The sequence below is a fragment of the Carassius carassius genome, chromosome 30 (assembly GCF_963082965.1).
Source record: "Carassius carassius chromosome 30, fCarCar2.1, whole genome shotgun sequence".
In the NCBI taxonomy this organism is placed as follows: domain Eukaryota; kingdom Metazoa; phylum Chordata; class Actinopteri; order Cypriniformes; family Cyprinidae; genus Carassius; species Carassius carassius.
The window spans coordinates 15,305,235-15,326,157 of record NC_081784.1 but is presented as its reverse complement, the minus strand read 5'-3'; the positions used below and the strand labels follow the sequence as shown (position 1 = coordinate 15,326,157).

Sequence of the window (20,923 nt, the reverse complement as noted above, 5' to 3'; positions counted from 1 at the left end):
TCTGTTAAAGAACTCATTTTGGTGGCCTTCAATGACCAAAGACACAACCATCTTCATCAAATCCTGTCAGATCTGTGCTCAATCCAAGACCCCCAAGGAATTACCCTCAGGCCTACTTCAACCATTACCCATCCCACAACGACCATGGTCTCATCTCTCTATTGACTTCATCACTGACCTGCCACCATCTGACAGATTCACAACCATTCTAGTCATCATCGACAGATTCTCAAAGTCATGCCGGTTAATTCCATTAAAGGGATTACCTACAGCCATGGAAACAGCTTTAGCTCTCTTCAACCATGTATTCCGCATCTATGGCTTACCTGAGGACATTGTCAGCGACAGAGGAACACAATTCACCTCCCAAGTCTGGAAAACGTTCTGCACACAATTGGATATTAACATTAGCCTCACGTCTGGATACCATCCTCAGAGCAACGGCCAGGTGGAGAGACTCAACCAGGAGATTGGCCGTTATCTACGAACCTATTGTAGTAGGGAACAACATAGTTGGCCAGAGTTTCTTCCCTGGGCCGAATATGCCCAGAATTCACTCACTCATGCATCTACAGGCCTCACCCCCTTCCAGTGTGTCTTGGGGTATCAGCCCCCTATGTTCCCGTGGTCCGGTGAACCTTCCTCGGTTCCGGCAGTTGACGACTGGATTAAACGTAGTGAGAGGGTGTGGGACAGTGCTCATGTGCGTCTTCAACGGGCTGTAAGGAATCAGGAGATCCAGGCCAACAGACGCCGACGTCCACAACTTCCCTACGAACCTGAACAGCGGGTCTGGCTCTCTACGAAGGACATCAAGCTGCGGCTGCCCAGCAGGAAAATCAGCCCTAGGTACGTAGGCCCTTACAAGATTCTCAGACGTATTAATGAGGTAACGTACCAGCTGGAGCTTCCTGCTAACTACCGTATCTCTCCCTCTTTCCATGTGTCCCTTCTCAAACCGGTCCACCCGGAGGCTGACCCCGGCCAGATGACCCCAGAACCACCGCCACCCCTGGATGTAGGTGGTATGCCCACCTACCAGGTAAAAGAGTTACTGGACTCTCGGCGTAGAGGGGGTCAGCTTCAATATCTAGTGGACTGGGAGGGCTATGGACCTGAGGAAAGGTCATGGGTGGCCGCCAACGACATCCTGGATCCATCGCTCACAGAGGAATTCCATCGAGTCAGACCTGACCGTCCAGCACCCCGACCGCGGGGACGTCCTCGCCGAGCTCCAGGAGTCGCTCCTAGAGGGAGGGGTTCTGTAATGCCAAGCCAGCAGAGGGAGCCATCACCCGAGTACTGACTGAGCGCTCCCTCTGCTGCTTCTACATTCACTTCCTGTTTGGGACTACTTAAGCTGGGACCATGTGCTTTCTCATCGCGAAGTATTGCCAGTTTACCCTGCCTTACCAAGCGTTTTCCCTGATATTCTGATTGTCTGCATGTGTATGATTCTGCCTCGTTCTCTGACCATTGATTCCACGGATTTCCCTTTCTGGATTGTTTGCTTGTGTGGACTGATCTCAAGGTTTGACTTCTCTGCCTGGTTTCTCACTAACGTCTCTTGGATTATCCCTTGGATTGTCGAAAGATCGGACTGCTTTACTGTTATCGACCCTCTGCCTGTTTCCACGTGTTTGTTGTTTGATATTTGAAATAAACTTCTGCATATGGATTCTAATGCTGCATCAGCATCGTCATTACATAGCTCTACTTATTTTGACTATGTAATAAAGATTGATTATTCCTAACACATGATTGCCTTGCAATTCATCATGTATTTTCCTTGCATTAAAAAAAAAGTCAAATTATCCGTCAATGCTTGATGTGCCATAAATCCAGAATGAATGTCTTGATCTACTGAAAGGTTTAATTATTTTTTTTTGTCAGAAAAACAGATTTTATGTTTGACAGTTATATTTTGATATTTTGACAGATGTTTTTTTTATGTTCTTTTGAAACAAATGTTTATGAAAGTTAATATTTGTAAAATGCATCACTTTTCCAATTAAACACTGTCCAATTTTGTGTTAGTGACAGCAGGAAACAATAACAATTACAAATTTGTGAAAGCCAGAATTTATTTTGTGCTTTGAATTATTGACTGCCCACAGCATGAAACCAATTAATTTTTAATCGACAATTAAAAACCAACATGATCAGTTTCCTATTCAGATTTAAGAAATTGCAAATTGTGAGTTGTTTGTAAAAAAAAATTAAAAAATAGGGATCTGTTGTGTTATTTTTGGCCACTAGAGTGCTGCAGAAAGCCATTCTTACTAGTTTAATACATGATGTAAAAGGATAAATTATGCCAAGCTGTTAAGTGTACTGGCTGCTCTAGTCTTTTTCTTCTTGACCAGATGCCTCAGAAATTCAATATAGTGGCATTTATTTATTTCTACAGTGGCTGAATAAAAATATGGTAAAGGAGCTGATTGATAGTGTGGTGTTGGATAACTGTGGATATCATAATATCACCATAAATGGTTATCCCCTGATGTTTTTTCACACCAATATGAAAATAAAGACTTATGTAACAAACAGGCAGTTTTTTTGTAAAAATGAGAACACAAAAGCAACAAATTAGCTTAAGCGAGAGACTTTTGATGAATTACAAGCTTTTGATGAAGCAGTAAAAATTTTTATACAGTTGATATACAAAAGAATATATCATAGCAACTGATAGCTTTTGCCCTTCAGAAGGATTTCATTATGTTGAGTGGTGAGTTACGTACAGTATAGAAGGTGTTGATCCTCCCCAAACCCTATTTCTTTTTCCTTAATCCCTACCTATTCACCACCCTCTAAAATCAATATAGAAACCCCAACTCCATTTGATTATCCTATTGCCAAACTGATTTGGACTAGAGTGTTAAAGCGTAAAATACAACATGAACCTGTCAGCTGTACCTGAATTGGAAGTCACACGGGAAATTAAAGTGTTCTAAAGAGAACTGAAAACATCTGCAGGTTGTTTTTTTTTGTCATTTTAATTTAAAGTGATGGTTAAAAATGTACTAAAGTTAGTATAACTTGTCAGATATAAAATATGAGATTCGATATTTTAATAGTATGGCCTTTTTTATTTGTATAATTAATTTAAACATTTAATGAAAAGAGTAATGCAAACAATTTTTATATGGTCTGTATGGCTTGTGTGACATATTACACTACATTATTTTTTGCATACTGATAAAAATGTTTTATCTAATGCAGTAGCATGCTTTCTATTTTTGTATGCTTTTATTTTCATAACCCCCTTTTTTATATTTTGGAATATTCTGGATAAGATAGTACTCACATGACACTTTTTGATGTTTCACGTTTTTTTGACTTGTGCCAAATGGTTTTTCATTTGTAGCATTATCATGCAACACTCGCCTGTGTGGACCAGTATTCTGTAATTATGTTCATAGTTCACAGGCAGACAGTAAATATGACACTTGGGGTACAGATGTTTGCCAACAGCACTGTAAACCATTCAGTTATTAATTAGACAAGCTGGTCCTGTCCCTCTTTCTCCTTTCACTGCCTGTCTCTCTCTCTCTCTCTCTCTCTGTCTTCTCTCCCCTTCTCCTCTGTGGCTAACTTTCCTTCCCCCTAATATGTGCTTAGCTGCTTGGCTAAGTGTTAGTGTGTGTGTTTGCACTATCTGTGACTGTCTGTCACAACAGCTTAATCCATCTTGGCAAACTAAGGGAAAAGTGAAATCCACTGATTAGTATTCATGGCCTTTACCAAAATTCCCTTCCAACTCTGCTGTCTGCAATGTCAAACTTATGTTTGTTCTGAATATCTGTTATTGTGTTGTTTTATATATAATGTATACTACATTTACACTGTTGTTTTCAGCTATCCATAATATTGCTTTCTCAAGTAAAAAGCGACCTCGTCTGAATCAGGAGAGAAATATGCACAGAAAAAAACTGTTCAAAATTCTAGTCAAATATTATGTTGGAATATTTTGATTTGAGAGGAACACGGGATGGAATTTTTCACTATGTAATTATGGATTATGGATTCGTATTTTGGTCAGAAGCAATTGTCTAAAGTTAAATCTCCACAATGATGGATTTGTTTATTACAAACACATAACTTTTCTCTTCACAAGACATTAACTGATGGGCTGAGTCGTGTGGATTATTGTGATGTTTTTATCTGCTGTTTGAACTCTCATTCTGATGGCACCCATTCACTGCAGAGGATCCATGGGTGAGCAAGTGAAGTAATGCTACATTTCAATGATAAAAAAATAAATAAAAATATTAATCAACATCTTGGATGACCTGAACGTGATTTAAATGGTGATTAAATTTTCATATAATTTGGATTAACTATTCCTTTAAAGCATATGATGAATGACCCATACAATTATTTCATGTTGAATTCGGCATCCAATTGTACTTGCTTAATAATACTATTACAACGATGCATTTGTTGTCTGATGTCTTTCCAAAACAAATATGTAGATGAAATCCAAGGTTACTTGTCGGAGAGTACAAAACAATAGATTTGGAATGAAGATTATGTGTTCAGAACCATGGACAGGGGTGACAGATCAGCAGTGGGATCTCAGAATGTCCCCTGTTCAATCCTATAGACAATATCTGACATTTGCATGCAGTTTGCTCTCTGCCATGACCAATCCAGATATAGATGGGCGGAGTAAGATAACAGATTCGGAGTCTAAGGTGGGAGGTTTCACATGAGAGACTCGAGGACATGGGTACAATGCATTGATATCTTCCACGTTGTGCGCGAAAAAAACACGATCCCTCCCCGGTATTACGCAGTCTATTTAAAAGCACCATCCACACACCCATTCCATTTCTCTCCACTTTGGTCGTCTTACCTGCACTCTTGGTGTTCAGGAGAGGAATCCAGTGATGGATCAGGAAAAGTACCTGCCAGAGCTCATTGCCGAGAAGGAGAGCTTGGACCCGTCGTTCGTGAACGCGATGCGCCTTCTCGCTGAAGGTAAACTATGTTTTCTTCTGCCATCATATTCAGGCTCCTGTCTGTTTGGTGTGGCGTCGCGGAGGTACGCTTGTGTCGTTATCTCGTATACAATATTCTTTAATCATGTTTGATTCAGATAAATGGATATCTGTTCTTGAAGCATGCATGTGTATCAGACGTTTTTAATTGATTATGTTTTCAGGTGATCGTTTGTAAAATGAGGGAATTGTGCACAGGCGGGTTTGGTCTTTATAAAAAAAATTTGTAAAAATTTTTTGGATGCAAGGTTGTCTTTTCCAGTGATTGGGACTGTGATGAACTTGTAACCAGTGACCGGAATTTAAAAAAGAAATTAGAAGCAGCACAAACGACAATTAAATATTAGGGGGCTCTCCTCGAGTTCGTCCGAAAAAGTTAGCGTGCTTCAACGACGTCGTTTACCATAATCACAGAATTTATTTCGAATTACTTAATCGGGCAATACGTCATTCATATAGTGAAACCTAATATAACGTGTTTGTAATGTACTCATTTATTTATGCATTTAATCTAATAAATTAAATGTATAGGAATACATTTATCTCTCACTCGGTTTCATTTAATAAGCAATATGTTAATTATACCATAACTTTAAGGTATAAAACACCATAACTTTTTTAAATATAAAAGTAATTTCGTAGCATAATCTATCTATGTTCTTTTCGCGAAATCATTGATTTAGAATTGTATAGGCTACTTAGCTAGACGTCGCTTATCTAAACAGAACACTCGTTATTGTGATAGGCCCTATAGGTTATTTACAAGTCATGCATAACAACAGTACTTGAACAGCAATGGAATCTTATCTTATCGCAATGGAAAACTGGCTAGCAGCCTTCTGTTGTTATGGTTACCTACTTTGGCTTGCTATTACTAATTTTTATCAAACTTTGATAACTAAAAAGCACGTTTTGCCATATGAACTTAAATAGAAAAGAATAACTTACAACTTTAAGGTTATATATGCTGCTTTACACTGTTAAAAATAAAGGTGCTTCAAAAGGTTCTTCACAGCGATGCCATAGAAGAACCATTCAGTAAAAGTTTCTTTAAAGAAGCATCTCTTTCTTACCTTTTTATAACCTGAAGACCCTTCTTTTGCTACAAAGAACCTTTTGTGAAACAGAAAGGTTCTTCAGATGCTAAAGGTTCTTAATGGAAGCATTTATACAAAATGGTTCTTCTATGGCATTGTGAAACACCTTTATTTTTAAAGATGTACCTCTACTGATTTAATGATCAGCATAGAGAGCCTTAATATTTCATTGCCTACCCCAGTGTTCATTTGTGTGAGGTTATAAGGACATGGTAGCATTGCATTTGATTGATATTATAGTTGGGATAAGATAAAAGCAGTCCTTGACAATTTATCAGATAGTAAGCAGAGTAATTAAGAGGCAGTTACAGCTATTACAAAGTACTCACACTGGCTCAGATTATCTCAAGTGCAGGGGAGCAAAGTGGGGTATGTGCTGTTGAATAAGCATGCATATAATTAAATGACAACAGTTGTAACTAGTCCAGGTTATAAGGAAATTGTAAATAACAGTAGGCTAAACATATTTTTAATTGTAAATAATGTGGAACATTAATTTACATTTAAACATTAATCGCTATTAATGCTAATTAGTCATAATCTTAAAAGCAATCAAGATAGCACGACTCTCCACAAAAGGGATAATAAGTCATTTGTATGCTGTCTTTCAAATGAACTAAATTGGCCATGGTTATGAAAGTCTGCACATACTTTATGTCACCACTATTCAGTCTAAATATTTTGCCTCTGCACAAAAAATGCTTATTGAACTGGAATTAGTAGTAATTAGTGGCAGCCTAGTAAAGATGCTTTGCTGTGGGTCATACTTATTATTAACACCTTCTGTCTTAAAAGGCTAAATTTGTGGTGCTTCCCTCAAGACATGTAGAAAAAAAGTGTTGTTTTTGTGTTTATTTGAATCTGATTATTTTTGTAATATTTAGCTCTTGTCACGTTTCACTGTTATAATTAGCCTACGTCATTATAAAGTAATTTATTCAGAAATAATGAAATAAATAAAAATGATTAACTTGATTATCTCTCACCTTGGTACAGTAGCACATTATGAAGGATGTACCAATAGTGGCAAGGATTAAAAAAAAACAAAAAAAGCAAACCTTGTGGTTTTGTTAAATTTCATGCTGAGCCACTGTTACCCTGCAGTGTTTATTTACCCAAGCACATATTTTATTTTTTTCTGAATGTCGTATGATAGTCAGGCCAAATGCATGTACCTTTAGGGCCAGTGAACAGTACAGATACAGAACAGTATCCAGACTTAAATCTGGATAGGAAATGACTCTGGCCCATGCTCAGGGAACACTTTGATATGTGTTTTCTTGTTTAAGATTTAAATCTCTACACTTTTGTTTGCTGTACATTTTGGGATATTAAGGGAATTTAAATCAAATGCTTCCACTCTCAAAGTTTCTGGGTTTAAGGAGAGTTCAGGCAAGGAGTCTCCCACAGCGTAGTTATTTTGGTACAGATTTTTGTCACACTTTAAGAGGGAAGTGATTAATATTACAACGGCGATCAATACAAGTGTAACTTATCCTAAACACCAGGCGGCCTGGAAACAACTGACGACTAAGCACTTTAGTTAATGGACCGTGTCTGCGTAACTGTGATACTTACATATTTTAGTGCAGTAAAGCAACTGCTAGGAGATCATTTACATTCAATCCAAAATTTATTCAGACACCTTCAACATTTCACACATTATCAAAGTTCGCTATAGTTTAGAAAATGGTAATAAAATATGACAAGAACTGTGTCAGAACAAATTCATCTTGATAATGTCAGATAACAATTAAGCAAAATGTGGTCAGGTCGAAGTGTCTGAATAGTTTTTGGTCCCAAATTTTCATCAACTTTACTGGAAGTCTACTGTATGAAGAATTTTTGAGTATTATATGTCACAGTTTACTTTATTTTACTATGCTCACTTACATAAATAAACTACAGTGTCCTGCACCAACTAGAAAAAAATATATATCTGGAGCCTGAATAATTTTTGGTTTGACTGTATCTTAATTTGTGCAGCTCATCAAACAATAGGATTTAAGTTCATGAAATATTATGACATACAAGTGATCTTATATGCAAATGTAATATATATATAAATATGTAAAATTTCCATGTATTACATACATTGTCATACAAAAAGCAAAAACATATATTAGAAATCGGAACAATGTCATATATTAACATGTATCTCAGCCCATACAAATATGTTTGTTTATGTATAAGTAAAATATTTTTGGACATGTATGTCATGCATATGTATATCCATCTTAAACCCATCAGTATATGTTGATATCATATAAGTAAATATAAAAGATATGTATTATAATAAAAACATATATTAACATACTGATATTTTGTATGTATATATATATATTTAATAAAGTTCCATATACAAGTAAAATATATATTGAAGACACATTTATAGATTTATATATGTTATGAACTTATATCTTCTTCTACCCAGAGAATGTACATATGTCAAAATAATATATTGCCTTATAGGTACTTTATATGGCAATATCACTCTCGATATAAGGCAAAATGAGTTGACAGGTTTGTCTCAGAAAAGATAGGGTATCTATGGCTGAAGGAGACTGTTTAAAGTTTATTCATGTTCTCCATCCAGAGGCTTTCGATTTTCAGGTGAGACAGTCCACTCCAGAGGACCACCGACTGGAATAAGCTGTTCCTCATAGGGGAACAAAGAGGATGCTTCAAAATCCATTCTGTCATTTTGATCTTGTAAAGTGTATTGCTGAATTGCTTTTATAGAGGTGACTTGATGCAAACTACTTAGAAAAGGACATACTGCTACTGCATCCACTTTAGAGTCCATTTTTCTAAAATGTGCCTTCTTTTTCTCATAGTCACAAAAAGTAAGGCAGCAAAAAATTGCTTAGCAACAAACAATTTTGGAATGGATATTACAAGATGGTGTTAAAGATGAGGCAGGATTTTGCTGAAATATTTCCTCCCTGATGAAATGAAATGAAAATGAAGCATTTAAATCAAAGTGCTCTTATATTATTAAAACAGCTAGTCATTCATTGCTGGACAGATATTTGTGGTAGACGGTGACTCAAATGAAAAGCGGCACACAAAGCATTTTTTTTTTCAAATCGGAGAATGTTGAAATATATATATATATATTTATGATTTTACAGCTTTTAGTGATTAAATTGTGGTTTAAACAACAGTAATATGACTCTCAAGGATCGCTGTGCCTGATGGGAAAATTCTACCACGACACACTTAATTATATAGAACAGCATGAGTGTCATACAGTAATTCAGTAATTAATCACCATTCACTATAATAACCAAGGATGTGTTAGTATTCCCATTCAACTCAATAGCAGTTGCTCGGCTGACGCAACACCTAGTGGTAGTAATAGATTTGGAATGAGGTTGTTGCTCATGGCTCATTTTTAAGGATGCTTTTTAAGAGCCCTCAAAAAAGTATCTACTTATAAAAAATTATACTATAATAAAGTGAAATGATTGGGGTTTATGCTCACAATTTTTTATTCTATTTTTTGAGAATACACTTAAATTTATTTAGTGTAATAAAAATACTTTTTTATTATAGGATAGTGCAGTTACAACATTTCCTAGCAGGGGTTAATGGGACCTTGCTAAGCAGCATTTTGTAAACCATTGCTTTAAATTACACAGTGTTTATGAAATGTTTGCAGTCCAAGTTAACCAGGATTTGCAAGTCAATCTAGTTATATCTGCGGTTTAATACACACATCTTTCAGATTCTACACAGTTCATATGCTTCCAGAAGTCTTAAATTAGTGCTTATGGATGCAGTTGATCAAAAGTGGGATAAAGCAGTAACCTTGTCCTGACAAAACAAAATCATTAGGCCAATGTCTCAAGATAGAATGAATGTTTAATGATATGTCTCAATTTTCATAAGCAGTCTTTTAACTTGATTTAGTTCTCCTGCAGTATAAATTTGACCCTCAGATTGCAGTCACACACTTTGAGAGACCAGCTACTGCAATCCTCCAGACATTAGTATGTAGAGAGTGAGCTATTAAAAATGGGTATGTTGATAGGATCAGCTGTTCCTAACAGCTTCCCATTTGAAAACTTATCAAGCCACAGCTTTCTATCACAGTGTAATCATGTGCAGGCTAATAGGTTAATGCCAGCTACATTAATATTTTGATAAATATTTTGATGTTGTTCCACGGCTGAAATTGATAGTTAGCTTGATACCCTGTTCTAATGATACGGGATGTGCCAGGTCACTTTTATATTTTGTAGCAATTGGAGGCTACAGGAAGACATTGTTTAGCTGTGTGCTACTAGAAGTGTGACTGTAGAAGTTTAATTTGTTTCTATTTTTTTTTATTCTTTTTTTCATATTCTTCTCTTAGGCTTACTGATGGAACTAATTATTGTGTGCCAGTCACCTCTCTGTATATTTGCCCCTCTGCTTCATGATTCTTTAGCATGTTGCTTTCCTCGAGTTAATGGCTGTGAAAACTAAAAAAGTATGCCTTCTTAGGCAGTGTATATGGAGGTAGGAAGGCATCAATTGCATTTATCCGAGTTGGATTTTTAAGCAGTGCAGACGTATATCCTTTGCTTCCTTTAATCTTCCAAAGATCCCAAGTGTCTTTGTTCCTCTGGCTGGATGGCAGATTCATTTTCTTCTTGCTGTTACAGCAACACCTTCTAAAAATGGGATGCCCATACACTTGCTGTGAGAGGTAGTGAGTAGCACTCCTTTGCAAGCATGTTTGGTGATTGATGAAATATCACTCATCATGGAGAATGGGGTATGGCTGACAGCAAATTTGAACAGGCTTGTCCTTGAGATCCTGGAATAATTTGCCTCAATATTAAGTATGTGGCAGATGTTAGTGTCCATTTTGGCTAAAGAACAAAATTGGATACTGAATTGGATACTGAGTGTGATTTCATTTTTGTGTTTGCTTCAGACAGGTGAAGCAAATGTGTTGGATCTAAAAACTATTTCTCTTTCCCTTTGCTCTTCTCAATAATCACCTGTAGCCCCATGTGAAAGGAGACTGTGCAAAGCTGGAGCAGAAATCATATCGTCCTTTTAATGCATGACAGCCACCCTCTCAGTTCCTTATTCATGCATAATATGAGCCCCCTGGCTAAAGTTCAATTAAGGAATCTTCTTATGATTTAAAATGTAATGGAGAAAAGAGATTTGCTTAAAAGCATGTCACAATGATTTAAGGCATTTTTGTATATTTTGTCTTCATGTTACTGTTAGTGAGCTGTCAGTAACTGAATGAATACAGTGAAGAGGGCATTCAGTAATTTGTGCACACATATATGTTTTAATAAACAGGTTTGGGGATTTTTGTTTTTGAAAGTGATAGTAATGAAATTTATAATGTTATGAAATATTTCTATTTAAAATGCTGTTTTTAAACTTTCTTTTCATGAATAAATTCTTAAAAACATGGTCTCCAAAACACATATTTATAATAGAAATATTTGTTTCTTGAGCACCAAATTTGTATATTAGAATGATTTCTAAAGGATTATGCGACACTGAAAAATTTAGTAATGGCTGCTGAAAATTCAGTTTTACCATAACAAGAATAAATAATATTTAAAATTTTAAAATTAGAGCTGTCAAATCGATTATTCATAATTAATCGCATCCAAAATAAAAGTTGTGTTTACATTATACATATGTGTGTGGGTTTGTTGTGTAAACACACACACACACACACACACACACACACACACACACCCAACCACGCACGCATGCATGCACGCACACACACACACACACACACACACACACACACACACACACACACACACACACACACACACACACACACACACACACACACACAATGTATATACACACAATTATGTAAATACACTTTTATTTTGAATGCAATTAATCATGAATAATAGATTTGACAGCCCTAAGTCAAATGAAAGTTTTAAATTGCAATACATTTTCACAGTGTTACTGTTTTACTGTATTTGAGATCAAATAAATGCAGCTTTGGTAAGCATAAAAGAGTTATTTTAAAAACAAAAACAAAAAATATTGTATTGTATTGTATATCTGTTCATTGGTAAATCATGTCAGCTCATGTCCATTAAATAATATAAACAGATACAATTACATGGTAACACTTTACAATAAGGTTCCATTAGTGTATTAGCATAGAGAAACGAAACAAGAACCACACATTTTTTACAGTATTTATTCATCTTTGTTAATGTTAATGAAAATACAGTGTTCATCGTTAGTTCATATAAATTCACAGTACATTAACTAATGTTAACAATCACAACTTATGTTTTTAATAAAGCATTATTAAATGCTGAAATTAACATTAACTAATATTAATAAACGCTGTAGAAGTATTGTTCATTCTAAGTGCATGTTAACTAAAGTAGTTAACTAATATAAACTATTCTAATGAACTTATTGTAAAGTATTTCCAATTAGATTAACTACACACACACACACACACACACACACACACACACATGAGTAATGCAGCACACGTCAGGCTCACTTTTATTCTGTTTAGGAAGCAAGACAAGATGTTCTTTACATTGGAGGTTAAACATTAGCATTCAATGTCTTTTCCTGCCCATTAAGAAACATCCAGGAAGAATCATTATCATTCACCCTGAATTGTTGTTCGGCGATTACAACACATTTTGCTGAAATATGAATGCTTTATGTCAGTGTTAATGTTAGTGTATTTGACTTTAAAGAACCTATTTGGAGGTATACATTTTTATTTTATATACATTTTGTGTGTAGAAGACAAGTGTCTTGAGATGCACAATGTGAAAATATCACCTCTGACTAAACTATAACAAAAATATCTACATTCCTGCTGGGCTACTACGGTTAATTAAGTAATGTAAATTAGAGTGATACACGATGCAGGGTGATGTATGATGGGGAAGGAAATGAAAAGAGAAGAGGTTTCTAATAGTAAAGACTTTTAATATTTGTTGAGATCGGCAGAAGATGGAACTATATTAATATTCAGAAACTGAAATGAGTTTCCCAAACTCATCTGAGGCTAATATTATGAAGCCAATTGTAAAATCATGATGTTGGGAATTGACATATTCCAACAAATAAAAGTATAACGTTTCAAAAATACCAATATCACACTTTGAATATGTGTTTAATGGATATTGTATGCCTGTGTGTTTTGACCTCAGTTTCTCATTGATTGCATTTACATGCACAAGAATGTTGATATTAATCAGAACGGTGTCATAATTTGACCATTTATATGTAAATGAACAATGTGTATTCTTTCTCCATGTTGCGTGCACCCAGTTTATTTGTCAGCTTCAGTCAGATGAATGATGCAAAACTTACCTTTTTGGCAAATGGGAACACCATAGCCCTTTTTCTCGATTTTCTTTAGTCACATAGCACCAGTTATTTAAAAATTGCCTTTCTACTACATAGACACAGGACTGAATCACCCCTGACCTTTAAGTGTCATGATTTCTTAACAAGATTAAACTGGAAGTCTGATTTCTAGACATGTAAGCAAGAATTATAATAACAATTTAACCAAAATATTAACTTAATCTAAAATTGATAAATGTGGTCTTTGTTTGCTGAAGTAGTATGAAAGTTTCCCTCAGGTAACATGCAGGGCAACAATTCACAAGCTGACGTAGTTAAAGTGCTGCCAAAAAGTTAGTATTAACTCCTTTATCTGTGTTCCATAGATTGAAAATGTCTAAATTGGGTTTTGTTATAGATCAAGCGTATCCTTCAGAGTGGGATTTATGTTACAAAATAGGAAAATACAATCACAGAGGGCCTTTTGGAGCTGAGATTGCCTCAGCTCTCTGCTAATTTGTGTTCTGGTTGATTACAATAAAGCTACTATTCCTGCAGAGTTGACTTTTCTGAATGGGAAGGGTACTGTGATTATTACCTATGGTTCTTTCTTAAGAGATATTGCTTAGGTAGAAACACAAGGCGGGTTTGAGCAATGTACAATTAGCCCAGACTAATTTACATCTCTCACTTTTGACAGCTGCCTCCTCCATATCCTGTGACAGAGTCACTGTCACGCCCCCTTGAATCATTCTGTGTGTTTTTCCCCATGTTTCATTGGCTGCATCCGAAAACTGAAAAATGCTGCCTTCGGGGGACGCATTCCAAGGTTGTGAGGCATCAAGACACGTCCGAATTCAATGTTAGCTTCACTTCCTGTCTCCTGAGATGCCTTCATCTGGCTGATTTTTGAAGGCAGCATAGGTGTATCCTTCGCTGCCTTTGATATCCCACAATCCTGTGCGTTACATTCCGTGAGAGTTAAGCAAAAAAATAAAGATGGCGTCTGAAAGGTGCGGTCGGTGGTCAGTTTGTGTGTAAATGTATGTTTCTGATCAACGTTTTCCACGTTTGATGTCATTTCTAGCGAGAAATCAATATTGCAGTAATGAAATATCCACTTAGTTATCATCAAAGCTCTCTATATTTTGCTGTAGATCATTAAACCATTACTCCGCCTCACAAGCCTGTCCAAAATCAGTTTCGTGAGGTGCCTTCGTGCAAAAACGCTGCCTGCAAAGTCATTGCCTGATTAGACAGCGAGGCAGCAAGTCACCTGCCTAAGTTTTCGGATGCAGCCAGAGTGTTCCTTGATCTCAGGTGTTCCCTCATTAGTTACAGGTGTTTCTCATTATTCCCATAATTAGTCCCGTTACTTAAGCCCTGTGTCATTCCATGTTTCTTTGTCTGGTATTGAATGTTGTCTTCCATGCTACTGTACGTGTGTTCCTGTTTGCTCTGTCTACACTGTTTAGATGGATTAAAGACTGTGTTTACTGTGAATTCTCCTGCGTTTCCTTGTTCTGCACTCCTCACCGCGGTGTATTGTACAGTCATCATCTTTATCTGAATTATTTAATCATTTTTAAACCTACACCTCTGTAACTTTATATGTGTGTATGAGTGTGTCAGGAGAATGCAAAGCAATTATTGCACTGATTATGTTACAAATTAGAGAGAAATAGTAAACACACAGTGAGGATGACAAAAAAATGTAACAAATGATGAATGAGTATATTTGACATTCTATGATTTTTTCTGCTTATTGTAATGTCAAGAGTTTTCAATTTCAAAATGAGCAAATAGTGCAGTGAACATATTTTAATGCTTTTTGATAGATCGGTTTATATATTTATTTTAGGATTTAAGTATTTGAATGATTTTTTTAAATACTTTGAATGACCAATCAATTGTCCATGCATCAGTAACTGTATAGGGCACTTCTTAAACAAGTTGGTCTACAGTGTTTTGTGCAAAGATGTCTGAAAAAACATAACAACAGACGTCTGAAAAAACACCCAGGGCCAGAATTTAAGCCTGGATCTTTCCTTTTATGCTGCGATACTTATTCCACAGAGCCACTCACCCTTGAAATTGTTATATGTATCAACTAAAAGCCCATTTGTGGACTTTTTGGTCTTTTACTCTCTCAATAAGTTCAGATCAGCAGCTCCTAAATAGCACTCAGAGACTTTTGTTAGTTAGCGTTGTCAGGCGTGCATAGCATACTCAAGAGATGTTTTTGTTGTATTTAGGGGCATCCAAAATCAATGAAATCCGAAAACAAAGAGGTTTTACAGTCTTTTTTATGTTGAATTTGTTTGTTTTTGCAGTTTGTATTTTGCAAAAAGTCAAATGAAAAACAGCTGCTGTGAATTCTGATCAAATCTTTTCTGGGCAAATAAAATAGAATTAGAAATGCATCACAGAAGAGTCTGTTCCAAGTGGATTACAATACTGAGAAGTATTTTTAATATTTCAAATGAGCTTACATATATTCATAAACAAGAGGACAAAGTGATTATACTTTCCTCAAATTCCTATGTTACAGTTTTTGCAGAAACAAATATTAATTCAGGATGTATGTAGCCATTCTCCGTAAAATAAATGTTCATGCCTAATTGTTAGATCTCCTTTTGCAGATGTGTCTAATTTTCAGCCTGGTTTGGTTTCTTTCATACCCTTCAGCCAAAGGGCAAGACGAAAGAAAGAACAGCGTCCCCAGTACAAAAAAATATAAAAAAAATGTATCAGGTGATTTTTACATAAACCATGTCATTGCTTACTTTTTTGATAGAAATATTTGATAGAATTTTTTTACACATTTTTTCAAGTGAAATAGGTTTGTTAGGTTTAAAGAAGTGGCTTATTTAGATTAATCTTTTATTATTATTATTATTATTATTTAATAATAAAAGGCTAAAATAAACATAAAATCCAGCTGTAAACTGAGACCATATTTCTTGTATTTTTTTCCCAATACCTGTTTTTTTTCAGTAAGAACTACTGATTTGAACTGACTTCATACATCGTCTAAAAATCACCTTGAGACCAGCTGGATCAAAATAACTGCAGAAAAAACTGCAAAAGTTTCATTTTAAATACATAAGGTGCCATATAAAAGCAGACAACCTATGTTGTATTCACAAAGACCACCACACTAAGCTATCATTAAAACAAACATTCTTTTGGGTCTAGAACTTGAAAATATACTGGGATAAAATCCAAACTGCTCCTTCCTACATACAGTATAGAAGTTAGTACGAGACAGTAGGGTATTCTGAAGGTCTGAGCAGCTGAGAGTCTCACCAGAGGAGAATTGAAAAATAATGGTCTCCCTTCACCTGCTGACTTTCCTTGCCTTCTTTTCTCTCTCCATGTTTTACATGAGTTGCACAGGTTCATAATTCTCAATTCTGCTGAGCATTAATTTAACAATGACAGAAGAGGATCCCTGGAGGAGCCCAGGTGACAGCTTCATTTCAAGCCCCTTTAATGTTGTGTGGCTGCTAAGTCTCCGGCTCAATTCTCAAAAGCACCATAAAATTCCTCAAGCACAAAATATTACAGTTTTGTGCAGCAACTTTTTAATTTGTGTTTGTCATGCGAATAAGGGCTTAGCAGGCTTACGCCGACAAGTTACTTTCTACGTGGAGTATTTATTTAATTGCTGTTAATAAACATGCCACCGGAAGCTGAAAAGATCTGGAAGCATTTTGAGTTTTTCCTAATATTCAGTATTCATTTTCTTTCATTCATTCAGAGATTGAAAAGTTTGAAGGAGACGAGTTGAGAAAAGATGGCGAGGTGAAGAAATACTTGGATATCATCAGCAACAAAAACATCAAACTGTCAGAACGCGTGCTGATCCCGGTGCAGCAGTATCCTAAGGTAAGGCCTCAGTGCTCCATACAACATACAAAGTGGTGCTGATGTGCCGGCCAAATCAACATTATAGTCATGTGGAGATCAGAGAGAATCAAAAGCAATTCATCAGTTTTATGGGATTGCTGTGCTCGTGGCAATGACTTAATATGTTTTGTATCTGGCAGGAGCAAACTAGATGGAGTCAGACTCTGATTTGTGCTGCACTGCAGATCAGCTGTTATTTACACCTTGTATTTCTGTCCTTGCTGAAAAGGTTCCTGCCTCTCTTAGGGAAGCAGGCACGCCACATCTGTTTCTACCTGTTTAAACATTATTCTGACTCATTTTGGAATCAGGAAATTATGCTCTTATATTTGTCCCTCCTCTTTTTTTGCGTTTTACCAGCTGGCCTCTCATGGATCTGTCTCAGCACCAATAGAGCCATAAAACCATTTTATTTAGTAACATGTATAATTTTATTGTCTGTTGGTTGATTAATCTTTCTGTGGGGCTTTAACTTGGTAGCTCTCGTATTTGTTATGTTGATCAGTTTTATTCACAGATAATGAAAGTCTTTAAAAGTGGCAAAAAACGAGCGTATTTGGTGCTGAGTGCTTATGTTTGATTCCTGCTGATAGTTTGATTATAGTGATTCAGTTATTACAGAGCCAGAACATCCCAGGTTAATTCAACTGAAAACAATATCATGTTAAACAATATCACACATCATGTTTTTGTCAGTCACAGTGCTTTATTTTAGAAGCTTGTTCTGATGCAGTGTTTTTATTTCAGGTGACTGTTTATTTATTTCAGACTACTCTGTCGTTATCACGTTTGGTGCATGCAGCACTCTTTTATTCAGCATTGTGCTGCTGAAAATGATGCTTTGAAAATGGGTGGGAAAAAAAGCCCATGAGCATCACACAAACGGATCCATAAAGCTTCTGGGTTTCTCGTATGCTCCCTCATTTTTTACTGTTTCTGCTTTAGGAAATGAATCCCTGGAGTACTAAAATGTGCAGACTGTTTGATGGGTTTAGTAGATTTTTGCTGTTGAAAAGGAGCACAAAGAAACCGCCTTAGGTTTAGATTTTACATGTCTTGTTCGAGTTGTAACAATGGATTTTTGTTTTCCTAAATCCCTCTTTCCTCAGGACCTTTGCTGCTTTGTAGTTATGGTAATTCCATGGCAAAGTTCTTTTGTGATATTCCTGGAATGTGACAAATATCTGTATAATGTCATTGGATTGAATAATATTAAGTGTAAATTATGTAATTTCCAGAGATTTAATTTGACATATTGTTTTAGTACTAGGATATAAGAGAGAATGAGGGTGTATACCCCCCCCCCCCCCCAAATATAAGCATATGAAATGGCTTTATTTTTTTTAGGGTTTTATAAGGTTTTATAAATGAATGAATGAATGTTAGTTTAACGCTTACAAACACTATACCTTAACATCAGCTGATCAATGAACTTGTGATTACAAATCCCCAGGATTTAACTATGTGAAGTTAATTAATCTGTGTGTGATGACAGCGCTGCCTCAGAGTTTTGACTAATCATGCTTGAGGAGACTGTTTCTAAGGAAAAGCATCTTCGCCTGTAGCTCAGAATAATTGAGCTGGAGTTGATCTTGGTTTCTTTGATCCTTTCATTAAATTAGGCTAACTTTAGTTTATGTATTTATAATAAGGAATAGGCCTTTGTGGACTTTTAATGGCAGTTTGTTATGTATCTTTTGACTGTCTATTCTAAAGTATATATTGACCTTGACATAGTTCTGAATGTTTCAAATTGAGACTTTAAATGCGTTGTCCCATTTCTTAGAATATCTTTGTTTTTCATGACAAGATATTAATTGCACATCAATGTTGTCCTATGCATGTGCTCAGTATACATTCATGGTGTGTTTATTTTCTCTTCAAATTATTTCAGGGCACTTTCTTTTGAAATGAAATATGAAAAGTTAAATGCATTTACAGTGGCACTGACAGCAGACTCTGTTTAAATTGATTTATTCAGTGAATATTAGGTTCAATGGCTCCTCTGTGCTGAATCTGCAAGGTTACAGAAAACAGGGGAACAAAGACTTCATTAATTTTAAGAAAGCTGTTTCTTTTCTGTCTTTTTGAGTTGCAGCCTATTAGTGTAACAATCCCCTTTATGAACTTATGAATTTATGACATAAATCAGAGGCATAATAACAACTTGTACAGCTTGGCTCCGTCAAGATTATTTATTTATTTATTTTGCATCTTTTGTGTTATCACTCTTCACCACAATGGTAACCCCCGGAAAACTACAACATAATGGAATCCCCTACAAATAACAGCATAACAGAACATTTACCACTAACACATTAACACATGAATACTCTCTCCTTTTATTAAACTTTGGTAAAAACACACAAAAACATTTTAACATTTATTCTCCTTATAGTCTGACACAAAGCATTCTGGGAATAAGACATTTGTTGCTTAATGTAAACAGTTATTAAGTTCATGTAACTTTTTCTATTAATTACGATGAACATTCTGTAATGTTTAAGTGTCATAACTCATTTTACTGTTTAGTTTTACAGTGTAAAATTTACAAATTCACAACATGAACCCTTTTCTTTCTCAGTTAGTGAGAACTTTGAGGACATCATTGAGGACGTTTAGTTTGTTAAATTGCCCCTGGTCTCCCCTACATCTCGTTGGGAATCCAGTTTCTGCTACTGCATTGAAAAACTCAGCAAATATGCTTAGTTGATGTGTTTTGGACAGTCTCCACCAAATATTGAATCACCGGATATTTTAATCCTGGCTTGCATTTCCTCTGCAACTGTACTTCCTTAGATCTCATTGCACAGATCTGTATATATTTCATTGTGAAATCACAAAAATGCACTGTGTTTTCTTTTTTTTTCATCAGTTTCTCTTATCTGTTTGCAAATAAATGGTTTTACTTTCCATAACTTAAAGTGAAGCATAGTCAGTGGTTTGAAATAAAATATAGTCCCTGCTGACACAGACCTCAGATACCTGTGAGAACTGATAGAAATCAAGAGAGCGTCACACACATATAGACCAAAAGGAAGACCAAGAGATGAATGGAGTACCTGCATCACCATCTAGTAAATTCAAAGACATGGTCGCCATGGAAACCACGTGTTTAGATTTAAGAGATGGATTTGGGCAATCTATCAAAGGCCATTTCTGCACATGCTGCAAATTTGTTTTATGATGCTCAGTGGGTTTTTTTCAGATAGGGGATGGTGTTATTTTAATCAACAGTATTCAAAAAAGGGACATGTCGGTAAACATTTGGGATATTTTGCTTTAGTTTTTAGTTTGCATGGGTTTACAATATAGCCAGAGCGCCTTGGCGTCTGTTTGTCAGAGGATTCTAATTAAGACTTAGCAAATGTCCTATGGGTACATCTGTGCAGAGACTCATAAGAGGCATAGTAAACGCTAAGCTTGTTTTGGTGCAACGCACACTTATGAATCAAAATGATGTGAAGTATATGCTATCATTCACCTGATTCCAATGGGCTGAACATTTAATTGACAAACACATGTCCAGCAGCACATGCCAGTGGTGCAAAAAAACTTGCATCATCAGCACCTGGATCGAGGCGGTAGCTGCAA

General features: G+C 35.9%; 1 protein-coding gene across 6 annotated transcripts in view; it reads left to right on the top strand.

The window, feature by feature from the left end:
- The first annotated feature begins 4,656 nt into the window (after window positions 1-4,656).
- The window catches only part of LOC132110730 (KH domain-containing, RNA-binding, signal transduction-associated protein 2-like), a 74,674-nt gene continuing 58,407 nt past the window's right edge, over window positions 4,657-20,923 (top strand). For 2 of the 6 annotated variants that reach the window (XM_059517577.1, XM_059517576.1), the window contains exons 1-2: window positions 4,658-4,983; window positions 17,181-17,308. In XM_059517577.1, coding sequence (XP_059373560.1) covers window positions 4,893-4,983; window positions 17,181-17,308 — 219 coding nt within the window. In that variant the 5' untranslated portion in view covers window positions 4,658-4,892. Of the gene's footprint in view, window positions 4,984-17,180; window positions 17,309-20,923 lie in introns of all 6 variants that reach the window. The other 4 variants (XM_059517573.1, XM_059517572.1, XM_059517575.1 and 1 more) reach the window with 4 other exon arrangements.